Genomic DNA, 22,370 nt, shown 5'->3' on the forward strand with positions numbered 1-22,370 from the left:
TCGGGATGGATTCGCCTCTGGCCACCTCAGCTTCCTTGAAAGTGTCAGAGTGTGAAGGTGTCTCGGTTGCATTTTCCTCTCGGGCCGCTGCCTGCACACCGAGTGTTGCTTTAATGTTTTCTCTCACTCCGCTCGCTCTCTCTACCTCCCTCCATCTCGCTCTGTCACGCTGATGTCTGTCACCTGCTAATTGGTTCATCTCTATTCGGATGTGTGACCATCTCGTCGTGTTTTTGTGTGTATAAATTGTGTGTGTGTGTGCATAAATAATTGCGGACGTGTGTGTGTGACTGACGGCAGATTTTCCGCCACCAGCAGGCGTTCTGTTTGCTGCTCTGATGCACATTCAGTTAGTTCATTTGGTTTTCAGCTTTCCCTCGGGACACACTGAGCCGCCCCCATTAACTGATTTGAGAGGAGATGTCGCAGCCACCGCCGCTTTGTAAATAAATATTCTATCGTGTTATATATTTATTATACATGATTTGGCCCTTTCCTTCATGTTGCTGTTGAATATGGAAACCATTTTGTAGAAAGATTCAGCTGTGTGATTATTCGGTTGCTTGTAAAAAGACTTCTGCGGTGGCGAACAACAGGTCGTAGTAGTGATACGGTCTATACTGGGTCAAACTGTGAATGTTAACTTAAAGCAACATTTTGTAACTATTTGACCTTCAAATAACAGCTTCATTTTGAATGAACACTGACTTGTATTGGGGTGAATGGTGTCTCTGCCAGCCCCGCTCTGAGCCCAGATCACATGTATTTGCACTGTGTAACTTGGGTGGGCGGGTAAGATCTCCCAGGAGAAGTGTATAATGCTGTACGGCACTATGTCACACAACATTAACCGTGTCTGTGAAACTGAATCATATTTTTGGAGATAATATTTTCTGGCTCTCCCTCTGATTTCCTCTGTGATTTTCATAGCTCCTTGAAGGAAAGTTGGCTTCAGTTGTTGCTAAAGTAAACGTTAACTGCTGCGAACTGTAGCTGCCATTAGCTCATCTGATGATATTGTTACAGTAGCCTGGGATTCCTCGACAGTGGTGTTCCACTCAGAGACTGTGGGGGCGCCAGTCGCACAAAATTCCTACATAATGTTGCTTTAAAGAAGTTTGACATTTTGAGAATTACTCTGAGCATTAGGTGAGAAGATTGACACACTCTCGTATTTCTACAATCAATATGAAGCCACCGCCAGCAGTCATTTAGCTTAGCTTAGCACAAAGACTGGAAACAAGAGGAAAGCGCTCGCGTGGCTCTGTCTGAAGGTAGTAAAAATCTTCTTATCAAACATTTTATGTCTAGTTTCTTTTATCGAAGTGTAAAAATTACATACTATGGTTTAATATGTGCCAGATCTTTCCTTGGCGGGGTGCAGTGACTTCCTGGATTCTCCATCTGGCAACCTCACAGTGACAAGGAAGGGGGTGAAAGTTTGACATTTTCTAAAATATCAGCCTTCTTCCCGAGAGTTTGATGAGAAGATTGACGCCACCTTCATCTTTATACACTATATATGAAGCTACCTCTAGCAGTCACTTATCTTAGCCTAGCTTAGCTTAGTTTAGCACAAAGACTGGAAGCAAGTGGAAACAGCTAGCCTGGATCTCTCTGAAGGTAACAAAATCTGCCTACCAACAGCTCTGAAGCTCACTAGTTAACATGTTATTTCTAGTTTGTTTAATCCGAAAGTAAAAGTGACACATCGTGGCTTTACATGTGCCGACTTGTTCTTGGCGAGGTGCAGTGACTTCCTCGAGTCTCCGCAGGGCCACCAGGAAGGAGGTTACCGTGCTCGGCCATGAAATAGTCCAATGACCACAACTTGGCAGATTTAGTTAACTTTTGACAAAGGCTAGTTGTTTCCCCCTGTTACCAGTCTTTATGCTAAGCTAAGCTATCCAGCTGCTGGATGTAGCATCATATTTACCGTACAGGCATGAGAGTGAACTCTGCTTTTAAAATGTGAAAAAGGCTCAAATTTGGTCACATACTCTATGAAGTTGCTGCCAGTTTTGATTCCTCCTCTCTGACCTGGAGTGCCTCTTCCTCCCTGAACACCTCTCCTACTTACCGCCATGAAATATGGAATAAGCTTTCGGCTTGTGAAATGAGAAATCAAATGGAATTTGTGAAAAAGGTGGAGGCGGAACCGTATCTGACTTTCGCAATCACCCGGAGTTGCTCAGGCGTGTGGATTAAACCAGAAATCTGAAGATTGCTGTCTGAGGGTTGCCATGTCTTGCACCCCCCCAACCCCCTCTCCTCCTTATAGAGGTTGCCAAGTATGTTTGGCTGCAACCCCCCACGGCCACCCCAGCCGTCGTCCACCCCACCCCCAGCTGCTGTTTCTGATTGTATATATGCCCTTTGAGTCCCTGCAGGCTTCCATATTTTACCATATCTTTATGGGCTAGCAGACACTGTTGAATATGCTATGGTCTGGACGGAGAGGGACGGAGGGAGAGGTGAGAGGAGAGGTGCAGGATGCAGGAGGATGAAGAGAGAGATGGAGGGAAACAGATTAGACAGAGACAAAGAGATGGAGGATGAGAACGGAGATACAGATTAAGGAACAGGGTGATAGAGCTGGTGTTTTATGTGAGGTGGAGGACATGGGAGAGGTGCATCAGCAGAGCCAGAAAGGGAGGAAGTGGGCTGATATTAAACAATCCCAGCCCGTACAAGTATGTCTGAAAAATGTCTCACACTGAAAGGTCACAAGCTGCATCAGCACGCCTAAACCTCCCTCCTTCCTCCTCAACTCTTCCCCATCCTCCCTCCTTAACCTCTCCTCATAAATGCACACACACACACACTCCCATTAGCGCGGCAGACTTGTGTTCCCTCTCCAGCGCAGCCACAATGTGTTACAGCCCGACACTACAGAGGGGTTGAAAGGGTCCGACCCCCTGCCATTTTCCCCGTCTGGGTCGTCTAATAAACCCACCCCTGCTGCGTTTAGATCCTTCTAAAGACGGATCGCATTTCCATTTCAGATGCTCATCTGCTCACACGCACATATACAGACACACACCTTCTATTAATTCCCCTTATTGCCCTGTGCTTTTTGTCCAAAAGGCTGGTGTCACAGGAGGAGATAAATGGAGTGCTGCGTGGCACTTTTTCAGCAGTGTGCAGCCTCCACAGCGTCGGGGTGTGTGTCTGCGAGACTTGGAAGTAGAAAGATATCAGAGCTTGTTAATGCATCTTTGATAGTGTGTGTGTGTATGTGTGAGATCATGCGTCTCCGGGCATCTGTTGCATCTCATTAACAGCTTTTCGAATGTATTACCTCACACACACACACACACACCGTCCTTCATCCTATTCCATCCACCCTGATAATCCCTTTATCTTGGCGGCTATTCAGCACATAAAGGCCGATGCCACTGAATAATGATGTGGTCGTATCTGCTCCTCATTCACTCTCATGCTAATCTTCATCTCAAGGTGACAATGATAGAGAAATTTTATGCACGCAGTCGTTCAGCGCTGAATAAATCTTCTGCTTCCTAATCAAGAGGTGCGTGTGTAAGCATGGGCGAAGTTAAAGGTCCGTGTTTCCGAGTTCAGTATCAATTTTCACAAACAAGCCTCGTCCACGCTCATTCCTCAAACTCCCAGAGTTCAACAGTTCAACGACCTCCCCTCTCACCCCCCCTACCCAACCCCTCCATTAGCGTTCGAAGGTCACTTACAACGTGAGTGACAATCCCTGAAATTATTACAACAATCCGTCTCTCTTTTTTGTTCATGCTCGGCGCTTCCATCTACATATTTGGATGACACGCCTGGCTGGTTTGTTTAATCACCAAGAATTGCTCCGCCGCACAATTACCGACGCCGCTTTTGTTTTTAGTGTTTTTTATTATTAGCTGTGCGGCGGCGCTGTCACAAAGCTAATCAATTCGAGACAATGACAGAAGAGCGCTTTTTTCTTTCTGCCGGAGCGAAGGGAACAAAAGTGCTCCGTCGGGGGGAAACAAATGGCTCATGTGGAATTTGGCTCAGTTCAATAAAGGTGCAGTCTGTAGTTTTGGGGAAGAAATTTTAATCAGATTGACATCATTAACAAACGCTCTTCCTTTTAATGGCTGAAGCAACTGAATAAACAAACTGACCTTAAAGGACAACACAATCTGTTTTACTTTGTGTATATTTGGCGGACCCTGCCACCTTTCTAGCTTCAAACAGTGTTCTGGGGACCTTATTTTCCTCTGAGAAAAGCTTGTTGATTCAGTAATGGGAAAAAAAATAATATTTCTAAGTGTATTATCATTTGATTAATATTGTAAACATTCTCCAAAACTACATAATACCTAATTAAATTAAAATTTTAACGTGTGCTCGTTTGCTTAAACAACCCACGCAAAAAACGCTGCGCCGACAAAGTTATTGCTTGTCATCGACAGTCATGTTTTTACTGATGGGTGAGGTTCTTGTCAGAGTCCACTTCCCCTTTTTTCGAGGAGCGGAGGGAGTGTGCAAGAAAGAATTGAAATCGAAAGATTTATCATGTAAAAGACACGCCGAAGCAAGCCTGAGAAAGCTGTTTTTCAGTGAAAGAAGGGAGGGAATGAGTAATGTGGAAGTGAAATTGAAAGGTGTCCGAGTGTGAGAGCGTGAGCGTTCTTTCCGTTGGACCCTAACACAGTCACACACAGCTGAATGAAGGCTCACAGAAACAAGTCCAAACAATTTAAATGCAAAGCAGCGGCCTCAGCCACTGGCAAAAACAACGATCGTAGGTTAGATAAAGTTTGAGAAAGGGGGGGAAAAGCCGATTGGAGATGCAAAAATGGTGAATTATGCAGAACATTAGGGTAATTTATATCCCAAATATAAGCCTTTTGTTTTTAAAGTGAGTTCACCATGCTCTATTTGTCACAAAACTACCCTGAAATTCAGTTTTACAACCAGTAGTCAGATAAGCAAAACGCCTGAGGAGCTCCGGCCTCAATTGAGTTACATCTTCACGGTCATCCAATTAAAATACAGTAATTTCCGCTTCAGCAGTGTCTCTGAGTCCGAGCACAAAAACATCTGCAGGCCTTTCCAGGACTTCATGGTCATCAGTGTCCTCGAAAACACAACGGCAGACAGGAAGTGGTTCTTTCCCGTGGGGCTGCGTGACATTAACTAGAGGCCGATTTTACAAGCACGCACACATGTTGACACAAAATCTGAGCATGTACAGTACACAGAGCCTCTGTGGACCGGACATAGAAACGCTCACGTTGTCATTTTTGGTGAAGACATAAGACACATGTTGCTGCGTCTGTGCAGCTGGGAGGGATTCAATAGAAGAGAAGAATTGTTGCAACCAGATTCTTCAGTCAACCACGAGACCACCCCGCCGTCCTGTAAAATGTGGTCGAGATGGAGTCCACCTCTCGCCAAATGTTTTCATTGTGGTGCAGGAAAACAAAGAGAGGAGAAGGAGAAAAGAAACAAACAAACGTGCAAATGCTCGGTGTGCTTTACAGAATGGTTGCTGCGTCTCTTTGAATCTTCAGGGAGTGAAACGTTTATCTGCTCCGAGAGGGAAAAAAAAAAAAAGCTTCATATTTCGTTTATGTGTCCCCCAGTGGGAGATCGATATAAATGCTGCTGCCAGCAGACACAGCCACGGTGTCTTGCGAGAGAGAGGAGCGCGGTCCTGTGTAGTGATGAAGATACAACATCTGTAATATGAGAGAGGGAGAGGAGGGAGAAAACGGGGGGAGCCTCGCTAAATTATGCAGTTTCAATTTCCCCATTTAGGGAGGATAGATCAATTTCTCATGCTAAAAACCATTAACCCTTAGGATGGGCAGCGTCGCCATGGCAACATGAATTACGTCCCCTGATCAGAAGCACCTGTTTTCATGCTCGTACAAGCTCGCGGGCGCTCACATAGCAGACAGCGATTAGTAAATCAGACTGTGGACGACTGACTAGCATTGAAATACGGTGGCCTCAGTTATGAAGTTACACTTGAGGATTTCATTTATTCGTAATGATGCATTTGAGTCAACAGATACGTCTGTGTCTCTTAATTGCATTGTCTCAGTCAGGGTCCCTCTCGCCCTGCAGCCTGTTGGGAGTTGTATTTCATCAAGCCTCCCTTGGGATGGGTGTGTGTGTACCTATTTGTGTCACTATGACTATGCACACACTCCGTTTTTCTTTACTTGTTAGTCTCTCTGTACTCTGTTTTCTTCTGTTTGCATTATGCTCTCTGTTCATCTTGATGACCCTCCTCCCACACACCTCCACCCCCTTTTTCTCTCTTCATCTTCTGTTCTCTCCACCCTTGGCAGCAGCCCCCTATCCTTCTTGTCTCCCCTCCCCCATTGTTCTCCACCCCCACTGTCCAAATGGCCCTCCGGTCAGGACACAAGATGGTCAGTGGTGTGTGTGTTATGTGCTTCGTAGTGTTTCTGGCCTTATGGAGACAAAAATCCCCCCAGGAGCCCTTAAAAATGACTATTTCTAGATTTGATTTAAAGGGGCAGTATGTAGTTTTGGAGAATTTTAATATTTACAATATTAATGAGGTAATAATAGAAACTCAGAAATATTTATCTCATACGCAAGCTGTTTTCAGAGGTGGCAGGGTCCGCCAAATATAACAAAGTATCACATTTTGTTGTCCTTTAAGGTCAATGTGTTTATTCAGTTTGTTTAGGCTTAAAAAAAATCAATTGTTCTGTGTATTTTGTGTGTATGCACATGCCACTTGTGCTTATTAGCAGGTCCTCAGTTAACCTCGGTGATATTACGACATCAGCAAAGGACAACCACTAGCAATCTAACAATGCTGCATGCTGGGGGTGAGAAATTGAGACGACAGGGGGAGATGGAGGCTGTTAGACGAGGCTTTGATGTCTTCTTTTCAATTCAAATGGGGTGGTTTTATTTTGAAATTTGGTGCAGAGTGTGTGCAACAGTACAGAGAGACCCTGCAGGGATCTGTGTTGTTGTTCATGAGCATGAGGTCTTTGGGTTGTGTTTACTCCCCGTGGAACTGCAGAACGAGTGTCAGCGGCTGCATCGTTTGTATGCATGAATTCACATTTCCGCCGCCTAGAAAGATCACAGAAATTAGACGAAGTAGCGCTTTTGGATACACAGCTTCTGTAACAATACCTCCTGGTTAATTTCCTGCAAATGAAGCACAAATTCTAATTGTCTGGAATAAACTCCTCATCTTTCCTCCGCGAACTCCTTTCTTTTTTTTGTCTTTATAATTTTAGAAATATGCTTCCAGCTTCCTGCAGTGTGCCGCACAAGCACGGCTTCTTAGAGAAAGTTGAGGCTCTTTCTCCCCTAAAAACTGGATTATTTATTATTGTGGAAATGCCTCTGGCTCTCCTCTGAGAAGCTTCCTGGGGCTCATTTCTCAGCAGCCATCCAGCTGTAAACCTTCCCCGTCTGTGTTGCACCCAGAGGACCCTGCAGAGGGAGGTGTCACACAGAAAGAGACGCACTGCTCTGCCTGCGGTCGTTAATTCTCTGTTTCCTCCCTCTGTCTTTCGCTGCCGTCCAACAGCTTGTCTAACAGATGAAACTTACACACACACACACACAGTCTGCATGGCTGGTAAACCTCACTGCGATGTCAGGTAGTGTCTCAGCAGGACTCCGATTGGATTCCTCGACTCAAGTTTCTTGCATGGAAGGTTATGCCTTGATGGGGCTTTTGATTGGTCGCAGGTCTCTCTTTCTCTCTGTGTGTGTGTGTGTGTGTGTGTGTGTGTGTGTGTGTGTGTGTGTGTGTGTGTGTGTTTGTGTGTGTACAGCTGTGCGAGGGTAGATTTTGGATTTCTGCCTCCGGTTCCCATAACACATTCCTTTTCAAATGGCTTTTCCAGTCGGTTATTTTCTATGGCATGAAACAGAAGACGGCCACGCCGATCGTCGCTCTTCCAAGGCTTCTGTTTTCTTTCATTAAAAGCCCGACTGCACCGCGAGAAAGAGAATGACAGCATGAAAGGCGTACAGTTGTAGGCCTTGGCTCGGCGTCTTGTATCACATGGCGGTGGTCTGGGAGGAAGACTCTCAGAGTTTTTATGCATGGTATTCATCAAGTATTTAGGAATGAAGTGAGTCCTCAGAGGAAAGACGGAATGGTTTACTCCACACAGCATGGAAATATGTCAGCAATGTTATCCAGAGCTGGATCTGTGTTTGTACTTAACAGGTTCTTCATACCATTTGAGTTAAGATGGCGGAAACATGACATCAAATGTGGTATGTTAGAGTAGGAGACAGGGAGGACTGGGGATGAATACAGCTGCGAAGAATGTGCCGGAGCTGTTCGCCTCGGAGGGCAAATTTAACACTATATTTACTAAACAGAGTGATTACAGGATAATGGCAAGTGTGAAAAAACTTAGATAACAGTAGGATTTGTTATGCTTTTATGGTACCTCAGGATGTTTTTTTGTCCAAATAGATCATCAAAGTTACCTAAAAGTAATTAAGTGAGTTTAGGATTCATTGGGAGAGTCAGATTGGAATTTCCCTCGATTAATCATTAAAACTCATCTTTCCAGCTTCGACAAGTCAAGGTCATTTCAGATGTCTGTTGAGATTTAACGAAAGAACAACTGAATTGTTTAGTTTGTCATTTATGAACTAAACTAAACTACACACAATACAGACAGTAGGTTCATTGTAGACCCTGAAAACATCATCTTGACAAAAAAAGTGTCCAACTTGTCTCGTGTCCTTCCTCAGCAGGTGAAGTTGCTCAGCTGTCATGAAGATTGCCTCCGTTTGACGTTAGTGACCATACTAAGATATACACCCATATACAGTGCGACCACCTGTTGTCACGTCACCTAACTTCCACACTCACATGATAACAACCAAACCGTCTCACTGACCCTGGACTCTTTACGTTGCGTGTAAAGACAACAAATACAATCAACTCAACACACACACCTGCAGCTTAATACCCCTCCACGGTGTACGAGTTGGTTTTAAAACATTTCTGTGGATTTTTTATTTTTTTCTCTCCCTCCTACCACCATAAATAGCTCTGATGGGAAGAAGGGAATGTTGCCATGGTGACACAGAGCTGTGGCAGCCGGTAATTATTCTGGTTTAAGTGCCAGCAGAGACACACGAGCTGGCACACAGCGGCTGATAGTGACACCTGGACACACACGAGCCTCTCAGACGAGACGTGGTAGAGGAATTTATCGGGTTGGGCGTCAGTCACGTTAAAGGGTTGGACGTCTTGACTAACGCGGACTCAAAAAATCTGGAAATCAAGGTCAAAACCTCTGCAAGTTTGAAAGACGAGAGATGAGTGTGTGTTTCCATGCGGACATCATGATGTACGATACATCGATCCTCTCAGTTACATGGGCAGAGTGGTCAATAAAGTGGACATTGTGTGCACATGGTCGAAGATGTGTGTGTGTGTGTGTGAGTGAGTGTGTGTGTGTGTGAGAGAGAGAGGTTGCAGGCAGCCTGTTGTCCAGCATGTATTTGATATAAGCACAAACATACTCACAACTCCCTTGCTGCTCTCCCACACATACACTTGCCCAGTTCATGTATCCACACACACAGACACACACACACACACACACACACACACACACGCATGCCCTCCAAGGATAATATTCAACTCGGTGCTTCACTTCCTCCCCCTTCTCATTTTTTATCTCCTCTCTTCCAGGCGAGGCCAACCTGACTAATCATCCGAGGTGTCAAGGTAAGGTTGTGTTTGCCTCTCACCACACACTCACACTGATCGCAACACGAGCCCCGGTTGTGTTTTTCATCCGGGAAAGCACCAACCCAACAAAAACAGGAATTCCTCAGCGTCCCCTTTGAAGAAGAAGTTAAAATTGGCTTCCATCTGATGCGCCACGAAAACTTCCCTTCGCCTCTCGAAGACGGAGGAGCTCGGCGCTGCTTCCCCCCAACTCCCACACTCCCCGGTCGCATTAGCATAGGCGAGAAAAGAGACACAATGGAGTTTTTCACCGCCAGCACAAAATACACTTATTCCATCTAGACGAGCGCTCACATCGCCGCAGACGGCAGTTAGAGAGATGAGGTGAGATAGATTGACATGTTTTTGTTACTGTCTCCCGATCCTGCTGGAGCTGTCTCGTGTGCTGATTGAAAAGAGAAGGACAAACAAAAGAGAGGCAGATAGATAGATAACCAGAGAGAAAACCCTCCTGACTTGTGTGCTTTTTTCCCCTCCCTCCTCACTGTCAGTCGTCTGCCTCGCTCTCTTTTCAATCACCTTTTCATTCCCGTCCTCACCTGCCCGCACAAACCCTCTGCTTCACATTTATTTGTTTTATTTCAGAGTTTTTCTGAGTAGCACGCAAGCTCGTCCCCGCCACTGCACCCCCTCCACCCGCAATGCCACGCGTGCAGCGCCATAAATCACCCGAGATAACATCAGGGGTTCCATCAGTTCAGCGAAACCCAACTTTGGCTGTTAGACGGAGACGTGATGAGGTTGCTTATGCTGTGCGCAGAGCCCAGACACCAGTTGTGGAGGCTCTGGTGTGAGGGGCTACTGCAGCAGACTCCTCTGTCTGCACTGCAGTCTGACTCTGCTGCCACCTGCTGGCCACAGTGTGCAGCTAAGACGCTGGATTATTACACCTTTAGATCTTTATTAATGCATGTGAACGAGTAAAGTGATCAAGGGCATTACAGGACCTGCATTAAAGTAAGATTTCAGGTGTCAGATCAGTGATGCGTGTTTTATTAAAGACGGCAAAGTGCGCCTGTTGATTCTGTTTCATAGTAGAATTTGTGGATGTCTAACTGCGACGAAGCAGCTGCACCACAATCAACTCAATCCAGCATGTTTGCTTGACAAATAAGAGACAGTTTGCCCAGTTTCTCGGTAAATAATGTCCTGATCCTCGACCGACAATGATCATTTAGGATGTGCTGAGGAAGAGAAAACATGCAGATTCTTCCATTACATATTTATTCTTACTTATCTGTTAGTGTCTCCGTCCAAAGAAGAAAATCATTACTGGTAAATATTTAATTTGTTTGTCTGTTTTCAATCTGCGGAGAATTTACAGTGTCTTTATTTTCCCTTGTGTTTCCGCAGCCGGTACCTGTCCGATGTCCTCTCCGCCCACAGTGTGATGCGTCATGGCTCCGGTGCTGAGTGGAGTGTGGTGGGGGCCGGAGGCGGGTGTCGTCGGGTCGGGGGCGGCAGCTGCTACCGGGGTGGCGTCGTGGCTGGGCAGCGGGCAGCTGGTCCTGGCCGTCACCCTCAGCACCCTCACCGGCCTGCTGCTGCTCTCTGTGCTGCTGCTGCTGTGTGCAGGCTGCCAGGGGTGAGCAGCATCACACACACACAATACATTTATGTACTGCTGTAATACTTCTGTAAATATTGTACTACAGTGGTGGAGTTGCGGTACAGTTACTAAATTGCAAGTAAAACACTACTCAGAGTATAAGTTAGTTCTTTCCTGCTCTGTTCTGCTCAGTTGTTAACGGTCACCTCTGCAGACCTGCAGCTGTTTTGTGTCTTTTGTTCGTATGTCAGGGTTTTCATTGGCCTGTTTGTCATCAGGCAGCCTTATTGGCTACAAAAATGCAGATGTAATGTTTTAATATTCATTCAAATTGTACTTGAAATGCCCTCACGTGTATTGATTAGTGATAAAAAGAGAATATTATAATATTCTCTAACAAGACAACACTGTAAAAGGAGCCAATCTGCAGAATGAGTACTTTTACTTTAGATATTTGAGAATTAAGAGAAAATACACGTGTGTATTTGGTAGGAAAACATCAGCTGTACATACTAGCAACCATTTAGTGGAAGCTAATAGGGATCCAGTAAAGCATAAAGAATATAACAGAGTATTTTTAGACTGCTGTATCTCTACTTTACCTCAAGTAAAGGATCAGAGTACTACTCTCTCCACTGTTTATTTATCCTGCAGCCAAGAATCGAAACAGAATCCACTCCTGCTGGAAATGCCGGCTCTGCATAGTGGTGTTGATAATAGCACAAATACCTGAGAGGGCATTCTGAGCTACAGTAATTAAAGGTGCAGCAGCAACGAGGAACAGTTCTGCTGAGCGGCAATAAAGAACGTCCTCGGGGATAATATGCCTTTAATATAGCAATTATGAATGTGTGCTGTCAAAATGGGCTAGCATGTAGAAAGTGTAGTCTTGTGTAACTGTTTTTATATTTACCCCCAAGAGTTTATAGAGCTCTAATGTCCCTAATGGCTAATTTGGCTTACAGCCTGCGGTCAATAAAAAAAGCACAGCAACGAATAAAACCACTTACAATACAACAAAGTACACAAGTTAATGCCAACGCTGTTGTGGTTATAGTCATCAGCGAAAATTGGAAATCAGCAGATAACCCTGTGACATCTAACTATTTCAGCTAATTACATTTTGATTTGAAAAGCCAGAAGCTGATGGAATAAAAGACCCGCTGCACCTGGGCGGACTGGAGCGGCCTCAGACACTATTAAATCAGAGCAGCCGCACTCTAACCTCGCGATGAATAACAACAGCTTCATTTTCCTTTTGGCCTCACACAAGACGCTGACACAACAAACTGCAAAATGAGTGCTGTCTGGTGTCCTCTGCTCTGAAATCATCCACCTTTAACCCCCACCACCCTCTCCATTCCTCTCTCTCTCCAGGCAGAAGAAGGCAGCCAATGGACATCCAGCAGGAGACAATGAGAACCTCATGAATGGAGTGAGTAGGACGTCAGGGGATTTCTTGCAATAGCAATAATAGTAGACGTGAAAGAAATTCAGAAGGAACTGTTGACATTTTGAGAAATACACTGTCGGTTAGCTTTGCTTAGCTTAGCGTAAAGACTGAAGAGGAAGGGGAACAGCAAGCCTGGTTCTGTGTGAAGGGAACAAAATGGGCCAACCAGCACCTCTGAAGCTCACGTTATTACTCATTTGTAGACTATAGTCCATTAAAAAAATGTTGGAAGACACCGCTTTATGGTTTTATCAGAGGTTGAGGGTTGGACTATTTCATATAGTATCTCAGAGGTCAGTATTTATGAAGAAGTTGTCCCTATTTCTCGGCCTTAGGATTAATTTCAATCCCAGTACACCCCTTGCTCATACCACTGAGCCCTATGCCTCCATTTTTTTTGTTCTCTAGGAGTAGGCTGTCCTGATTCTTGTTGGGATAGAGAAGTAGGGCGACATCTTCGGGCTACACGACCCTCCAAACAGAGGTTACTCAGAGGCACTTCAAACCAAGGGTTATGAGAAATCTCTGTTGTTGCATCAATCAGCACTAGTTTGCTGTCGTCTCGGTAGTTAAATAGCTAACTACTGTAGCTAACGTTACATTCTTAATGCTGATTTGTGAATGAAAGCCCACGTTTCGACATAGGCCTATAATGTTGCATTCCTCCACCAGTTTTATGGTATATGATGCCCCAAATTTAACTAAAGTCCAGATGGGAACATTGGAAATGGGATTGAGCCTTGAGCCTTTGTGTCTGATGCGTTTTTGTGCGTGTGTCCGTGTTACATTCGATGTGGAGGGGAACAACTGTTGGTTCTGAATCAGCTCGTCACACTGTGTCAGGAAGATTAATAACTACACGTGTGTGAACGTACACACTTTATACACATTTGCTCTCTCAAGCAGTCGTGTGTAACGGCAGATGTATTTTAAGGAGAGGTGAGGTCGGGGTTCAATAACATCTTGGAAAAATATTTACTCCGATTCATTCTCTCCCTTAAACAGAAGCACCCACACCGTGTTACAAACCAAATCATGCACGCTCTCTCGCATACAGTCCTCATTAGTCCCGGCGTGTGTGAGTGACACGTCTGTAATCAGCCAGTGTAACCACTTGTAAATGAGGCCGGGGATTGAGCTTCCACATTGGCTGCATGCCTGAACAACACACACACACACACACACATCTTCACCCTGATATCCTATGACACACAGACACACACTGTGACATTCGTCTCCTAACCCACTTCCTTCACACTGACACAGAAACGTACACAAAACAAAACCTCCCTGCACACAACTGATTGACAGCGGTTGTGGGAGAGATTGTCAGCAGCCACTTAGTGTTCCTACTGAGAAACACATGCGGGGAACTGTATTGATTGCTGTTCACACATCATTATAATATTGTCGCAGCATTTTTCTCGAGTCAATTAAAAGAAAGAAGTCAATTAAATGAAATAAAAACCCTGAATATTCACGATTCACACAGCTGACCTTTGTGCTCTCTAGGTATGTGCTCCTCATAATGACACTATATGCTCTTGAACATCATATCATGGGTGCAGATAGTAATTGCAGACTCCCATAATACAGATGCGTCTGTAACCAAGCAACGTTTAAGCGTGACAAATGCTTGGCTTTCACAGACTAAGTGACATCCACTTACTCTCTTATCCTGTCACTCCCTCTGGGGCTTTGTGTGTGTGTGTGTGTGTGTGTGTGTGTGTGTGTGTGTGAGAGAGTGTGTGTCAGCCTACATGCTCCCATATGCACACACGTTTCCTCGGAGCCTTCTTGCATCTGATGGATATCTTCGCTGTAACCCGCAATTGCCAGGTGGTCAAGTCGTGTGCAGAAGGGGCCCATTTAAATGACTGATAGGTTAAGTGGGGGTCTTTGTCTTTGCGGATGTGGAGATTGGCTCTCGTCCCTCACCCGCAATCAGTCTGGCTGTCGTTCACAGTGAAGGAACTCTCTCCCCATATTTGCCATCCTGGAGACCCTCTTCAGACGCCATTTAAAGAATTGGAATAACAAAATAATACGTATGAATGAATGAAGCAGCATTTTTATGTCAAGTCATTTCAATTTGAAAGGGAATAATTCACCCTCTAGTGTAAACTTCATTCATTCATTCATTTTTTGCCCCTTAGAGAGTCTGTGCCCTGTTTGCCAGCCTGTCGACGTGGATTGACGTGATGTGACCCCCATGATTGAGAAATAAATCAATGAAGCAGGTTTTGTAGCCCCTTTCCTTGAAAAGTTTTCGTAAATTTCCTGTCCATCTCTCGCTCGCTGAGGAGGACGAGGCAAAACAGTACAGCAGACCTCACACTGAACAGTGCCAGAAACAGGTTGTGATAAAAGTGTGAAAATTTGTCATAAATCTGGAGAAATACAGGAGAAATGTGACCCCGTGAGGAAACCAGTCTGTCTCTCCCTCGACTCCACCATTTATCTTTTTAACGACATTTTTAGCCTAATTGTTTAAACCTCTCTTTCGTTCAGTGTGGAACTAGACTCATCAAAACAGCACGGCTCGTGTTTTTTATGAGATCCAGCCAGATAAAGGAGCGTGTGAGCTATTTTGCAACCCGATAAAGTAAAAAAAAAAATGTTGGAAGTGCCGGCTCTGTGACTGGCAACACCAATGTTGTGAATACAAACCCGAGGTCTGCAACAGTTTGTCAGACGTGATGTAGGTGCTAACCACAAGCAAAACTCATTACGTCATAATCACTCATTGGGTGGCGGAGTGGCTGAGGCAGAGACACCGTTCCCCCTGTTACAAGACACTGAACCATCGAAATGATTTTGCAGCTCTTATTTTAATGTTAAAAAGTTACATGATGTCGCTCTTAATGATGCCGAGATGCTGAGTCTTCTTCATCTTGAATCTGTTTCCCACCTTGGTGGAGAAAACCAAACAATGGAGTTACATAAGAGATATTTGGGTCACAAAATAGTTAAAGATTACATCATAGTCACCAATAGTTATTTGAGTAATCGACCACTAGGTGGGGCTGTGGAGCTTCTCATACACAGACTCCCGCTCACACAGGAGCAAAACAACAAACCTAAACAAAGAGACTCTTCACTTGCTGCAGTTCATATATCGTCACAGTGTTTTCTGAGCTCTTAGTAGTGAGTGACGAAGCCATATCTTCGCTTACAGACACAAGACCGTTTATGCTCAAAGTGTGTTTTGATAAATCGTGTCTCGATGCTGCAGGTGCTCGGCACATGCGGTGTTAATTAGTACTGTTTCTGTTCTGTCATTGGGAGTGTTGATTTGAGAGTCTGTGCTGATTTTGCCCTGTGATGTAGCAGATATGGAAACAGCCTTGAGTAAAGATTCAGTGTGAGAATCACTGCGATGCTGAAGGGTCCTTGAGCAATACCGAATCCCCGGCAGCTGTGAGGTTTGTCGATCTGTAGGCTTTGACTTCACCAGAGAAGGAGGGAGAGAGGCGAATTTCCCTGTGGGTATCTGTAAAGTATCATCTTCTATGCTGTTCATTTTTATTCATGCGACGCCACTAATGCCTGTCACTTCAACCTCCTCAGCCGTGCTGTGCTGTTATATAGTGTCTCTCCTTATTGAACCCAAGTGACATTAAAAACAAAAAGTGAGACATGTTCATGTGAGGATCGCCTCATTTCATGTCGTAAACTCATTTACGATCAAATAATAAAAAGTATTCTATCTTCATTAGGCATAAATCAGTAAAAAGAACAGCTTTGTTTTTTTTGTTTTTGCGATCTATCTCTGGATATATTTGTCAGTGGGTGAAAAATACGCCACATTTAATTAAGCATGCGTAACATCCTGCTAATGAGCTTGAAGTAATCAGTAATGTGATTGGAGAAGCTAAGAAAAGCAGAGATAAAGAACAGGGACGCGTGGAAATTGTAATCAGTGCTGCATATATGAGTCATATCCCCCAAAATCGTGAGGATCATGAAAAGTAATTTTCCAGACACATCTGCTGACGGTGGATACTGGAGCACATCCAAGGTGTGAAAGTCAGATTGATTTCTGTTCCCTTCTCAGAATACTGTGATAGTTTTGGGTCTGACTCTGGTTTGTAATTGAAATAACAATAATATAATGGATATTTTTAAATATGCATTAAAGAGGTTCTGTGGAGCTTTTGTTTGCTTGAAGACTCTTGTTTGTTTATGTTAGCTGGCTGCATTTCTCAACGTTAACAACTGTTGCTCTCTGTCAGTGTTTATATTTGGCGGACCCTGCCACCTTTCTAGCTACAAACAGCGTTCTGGGAGCCTTAGTGTCCCCTGAGGAAGGCTTATTTATTCAGTTATGGATAGTTTGTGCATACTTCCTTATCGATATTGTAAATATTACCTTTCAGAGTTCCTGAATTGCTTCTCCAAAACTACAAAGTGCCCCTTCAAACAAATCATCCACATGCTACTAAAATATAAAAGACGTGAAAGGTCTCAGTATTCATGTCACATTACAATCTGCTCACATATGGCGAATAAAAATGTGATTATTATGTGAAACTGCTACAAATTGTCACATAGAGCCCCTTAGAATGCGTCAGCACTCAGCAGTAACAAACATCTTCTCTTTTGTCGTGCAGGTGTCAGAGAGAGAGACGATCAGCCAATCAGCAGACAGTCCAGCGACTGATGCGGCCGTCAGCACCTCTCACAACGGTCCTCTTACCAGCGGTACAGGTAAGCCAGTCAACTAGTTAGCCTTAGCTTAGCATGTCATGTGTTTGTTGTGGATGCAGTGAACCGCTGTAAGCCTGTGCTGCGGCATGTTTCTCCTGTTGTTTACTTTTATATTTCAGCTACATGAGAACATAATCTTTGCAGCTGGTGTTATGCAACATCTTTGTTGCCTTTCAACAGTTCATTTAAAACGTCAGCTGTAATCTCTGTAACGTTCTTAGTCATTGTACCTGGGTGGGAACTAAATATCAATAACAAAAAACTCTCCACTGTGGCAAACAAGGAAAATATGACTCATTGCAAAACCACTTCGAAGTAAATCATAAAAAATAAGACATCTTCCTCTCATAAAGACCTTTGAAAGTCACCAAATGAGAAGCTTCATTGCTCCCCTTGAAACTGTTTTTTTTCTGCTCCACCAGTCCTCACGGACACACAGGACACCAGTCCCCAGCCGTCAGAGGAGCTGCTCTCCAGCCAATCAGAGCTCAGGTCCTCCAAATGTCCTCAGGACCGCGAGCTTCCCAGCATTCCACCCAACAACGCCCTTATTGGAGACGGACCCCCGCCCTCAGGGGACAGCACCTATGAGGTCAGTGTTTAAAGTCAGCCGGATGATGTCTTCACTCTCACTGAAGGATATTAAAGCTTTGATTGGCGGAGCTGGTGATTGATTGAGCTCAATATAGCGAGAAACAATGAGAGTTCTTTTCCCCAAGAGGTTGAGGTTATAGCGAGAAAATCGAAGCATTTAATGTATTTTGCTCATTTAGAGGCATCTTAAAGAATCCCATGTATGTGTCCGATGTCCAGGTGGTGAAGGAGATTGCGGCGGCGTCACGTGACGTCAGCGCCGAAGACTCCCTGTACGAGACGGTCAAGGAACTCAAAGACCCCCCGTCGCAGCTCGGCCTCCCCAACGGTACCATCCAGCTGAGCCCCGATGAACCACCCCATCACCCCCCTGCCCTTCTCAACGGCCACCTCAGCCCCTGCACACCTGAGCGGGGGCCCCTGTGCACAGGGGTGGAGTACGCCTCCATCGACCTGAATAAGAAGAGCCGCCACAGCGCCGACATGGAGGCCAGAAGGCGCTCTGATAATGCCAGCGTTCCCTCCCAAAGGCCTCTGGAGGAACCTGAGGAGGACTTACCTCCGCCGGTACCGGAGAAGGTTCTGGATGAGAATGACAACCAGCCGGTGGTGATGAATGGGCTGGCGGGGGCTGGGCTGCACAATGGAGAGGTGAGGATGTCAGCAGCATGTAGTATATATTTGCAAGCTACCTGTTTTGTCTGCTAATACTTAGTCGGAGGCTTCAAAACTTTGACTGACTGAGCAAATGATCTCTTGAGATCGTGTGAGTAGACACAGTGAAGAAGCAGAACCTGATTGGTTCTCTTGTGTACACTCTTAGCACTGATTGGTGGTACAGCAGAACAGTTAGAGAACAAAGTAAAGCGATCAGTTTTGAAGATTATTGCAGAGCTGTTAACACAAGTCTAATTAATAAGTTGTAAAAGATTATTACCCTGTGACTGAGTCATATTTTACAAAAACGTCGGGCAGAACACTATAACTCCAAGGTCGCGCTGGGTATCCTGTCTCTCCTTCTCATCCCCGACCTAATAACACAGTTTATCCCCATGTAAACCTGAGGTGGTCCATCTGCTCGGCAACACTGTGAGAAAGAGTTAATGTTGCTGGCTTGAGGAAGAGACCTGAGAGAACAAAGAAAAAAGGGGACGATGTGTCGCCACTACAATTATCAACCGCGAAGCTGCCAGCTCAGTGCTGCTTTAGGGAGAGTGACAGGCTGAGAGGGAGAAAGAGAAAGAGGCAATGAGAAGAGAAGAGAAGACTGGAAATGGGAGCTGGAGTGAGAAGAGCAGGAGGGAGTAATAGATGAAACAGAGATAGTGACGGAGAGATGATGGGAGATTGACTCAAAAAAAGAGCTGAGAGGACCGGGAGGCGTAAAGGGTGAGAGAGAAAGAGAGTCAAGAGTGAGAGACAGTGAGATAGAGAGAGAGAAGAAAAAAAAAGTGAAACCCAGCAGCATACAAATAGAGCCATCTGTAGCAGAGAGGAGGGGGAGAGAGGAGATGAGGATGATAAAGACGACACACTGGAATTGAAGCACTGGTGAGAGATGTGAAGGAGAAGAGGGAGAAGGAGAGTTAAAGGAGTGGCGAGGAGAAGAAAAGCAGTTCAGTGTCGTGCTCTGAACGGAGAAGAGCTGCTGTGCTCAGCGTGCCGCCTTCCTCGTGTAGAGATCTATCAGAGAAACACACACACACACACACACACGAACAAACTAACACACTCTTGGAGGAGAATTGCATCAGACTGTTGTCAAGCACACACACATCACATCTGTCATAAAGCTGCGTGAAGAAGCAACTTCTCTTCTTCTCGACTCACTTCTGTTCATATTTACTGCCCTCTGCATCGCTCTCCTTTCTCCTTTTTCAAAGAGTAATTATGGTTTATTATAACATTACATATTTAACAGTGCGATGGCCCGGCTCAGAGGGAACTGTAAAATCATTACCCCAAACTGTCTATCGTTGCCATACAGTGATTAATTCTGGTCCAGAGGCGGTCTAGAACTGGTAGCCACAACACAGGTGCCCATTATATACTGTAGGCCTGGGCTCTGGGCTGGAGTAGGACCATCTCTAGTCGTACTGTCGGCAGATATTTCTATGTATTAGGCACGTGTCTCCTGGCTATCACACCTGGACCACCTGTGGACCGTAATTCATTGCTGTATTTGGGCCGGGGCGTAAATGGGCTGTTTGGCCTGTCACTGGGCCAGAACATTTTTGCTATGTGAGATATTTATCTCAGCCCACAGGCTGGCTTTGTGGTTCAACTTTAATTATTATCAAGATTTCACATGTCGCTCTCACTTTTGGTTTTACCCTCAGATAAAGCGGTTTAGATCCTCTGGTCGACGACTTTGTTTACAACCTGTCTGACTGTCTGAACGCTTCAAACCTCCATCTTGTAATAACCCACAACAATACCTCTGCCTCCTCGGTCTTCCTTTCCTCTCTTCGTCTCCTCCCCCTCTCTTTATTCCTCCTCTCTTCTCTTAGTCACATCTCTCTATCCCTTTGTCTCGGCTGTTGTTGCCAATTAGTTAATCACTGCTGCACATTTGGACAGCAGGCGAGTCTCGCCTCATGTGACCCCGTATCCATGATGAAATCCTGCTCTCCTGAGCTACAATATATCTCCACACACTCAAAAATCTACTCATTTATCGACACACCCACATGTATCTTGTTGGCATGTCGAGTCAGCATTAATTCTGTTATTTCTCCCCACCCCCCACATTACACACACACACACAAGACACTATGACACGTGTGTGTTTACATACATTCGGCTACACACAGACTCCCCGGGGCTGATTTAAGTTTAACCCTGAATGTTGCCGGCTCCCCGTGGTTTCCGCTCGTGTATGACCAGGAGCAGTCGGTGATTTGTCTTGTCAAACCAAGTGTGTGTTGCGAGCGTCTGTGTGTGTGTGTGTGAGCCTAGTGAGCGCCAGCTGGCCACCATCACTATGACAGTTAGTCTGGCTTCATGATGGATGATACAAGCTATAGAAACTCACTCTCTCTTGTCTCTCTCTCTCTCACACACACGCACACACACACTCATATGTGCAAACGCTGGCGTGCCTGTATGTAAATGCCTGAGATGATTCCTCTTAGGTAGCAGCTCAGTAAACGCTGCTCACACACACATACACACACGGAGGCAGGTTTTCTCATTAACGCACATTTTTCCATACATAACTTCATACAACCAGTGTTGTAAAAAGTACCCAAAAGTCACAGATACCATGTTAAATTATTACTTTGGAAAAAGTGAAAGTCACCCATTCAGATTGTACTTGAGTAAGAGTATCTCTATCAGTCCTAAAGTATCTGATATTAAATGTACTTAAGTATTAAAGGTAATTTTCTCTATGTATATACTGTATACTATGGATCGACCAATTATCCGCCTGACTTAGGTATCAGAAAATGGAAATACTCAAGTAGCATAAAAGTACATGAAATTGTACATAAATACACTACTTGAGTAAATGTACTTAGTTACATTCCATCACTGGCTTTAACATACCTGGATTCTACTTAAACTTCCACTGCAGACAGATGCAGACACACACAGACACACACACTCGCACAGTGTTTGTGTGACCTTTCATTCACAGCTTCTTTGATCCTGTACAGTTATTGAACCGTTTTAACAGCAGTAACACTTGTTTGCAGTCGTTTGCCTGCGTGTCGCCTCTGGGCTTTTCATGTGAAATGCAGGAAATGAATTTGACCCGGCCAGTGGGCTTCTGGGATATACACAGGGGGACACGGTATAGGTAAACTGCTGGTCAGCACTGTTGAGTTGCTGAAGGGAATCACTGTTGTTAGAGAGAGGACTGACTATTTAATACGTGTGTTATAGGTTATAATGTGAGTTGGTGTTGATGTGGTTTATATATTTTGCACATCTACAGTTTGTTTGGAGTTGTTTATGAACTTGTGCGAGATAATCTGAGCTGATGTATTCATACTGATTTATATGTGCGCATGTCAACACGCACGTCAGTATGACTGACACACTGACACCTGAGTCGTCCATCTTCCGAGGCCGCTGTAATCAGCTTACTGTCATACTTGCATGTCCTGCGTGTCATTGTATCTCCTGCCTGAACATAAACGCATTCCCATAATCTCTCATACACACATGCAAACGTCTTATTGCAACCCGTTGAAAATAATAATCTCACAAGTATAATGTCTTGTGTGTATTGACGCAACACAAACACCCGTCCATATACTGTTACAGGTCTTTATGTTAGTTTAAAGGATAAGTTCATGCAAAAATTAAAATGT

At 44.7% G+C, this 22,370-nt stretch overlaps 1 protein-coding gene across 1 annotated transcript in view; it reads left to right on the forward strand.

The window, feature by feature from the left end:
• The window catches only part of pag1 (phosphoprotein membrane anchor with glycosphingolipid microdomains 1), a 53,216-nt gene that overhangs the window by 25,323 nt on the left and 5,523 nt on the right, over window positions 1-22,370 (forward strand). Inside the window, exons 2-7 of the mRNA XM_084380387.1 lie at window positions 9,686-9,721; window positions 11,099-11,330; window positions 12,672-12,729; window positions 17,361-17,457; window positions 17,880-18,049; window positions 18,271-18,702. Coding sequence (XP_084236513.1) covers window positions 11,143-11,330; window positions 12,672-12,729; window positions 17,361-17,457; window positions 17,880-18,049; window positions 18,271-18,702 — 945 coding nt within the window. The 5' untranslated portion in view covers window positions 9,686-9,721; window positions 11,099-11,142. The remainder of the gene's footprint in view (window positions 1-9,685; window positions 9,722-11,098; window positions 11,331-12,671; window positions 12,730-17,360; window positions 17,458-17,879; window positions 18,050-18,270; window positions 18,703-22,370) is intronic.

Source organism: Pagrus pagrus (genome assembly GCF_965226575.1).
Source record: "Pagrus pagrus genome assembly, chromosome: 17".
Classification (NCBI taxonomy): Eukaryota; Metazoa; Chordata; class Actinopteri; order Spariformes; family Sparidae; genus Pagrus; species Pagrus pagrus.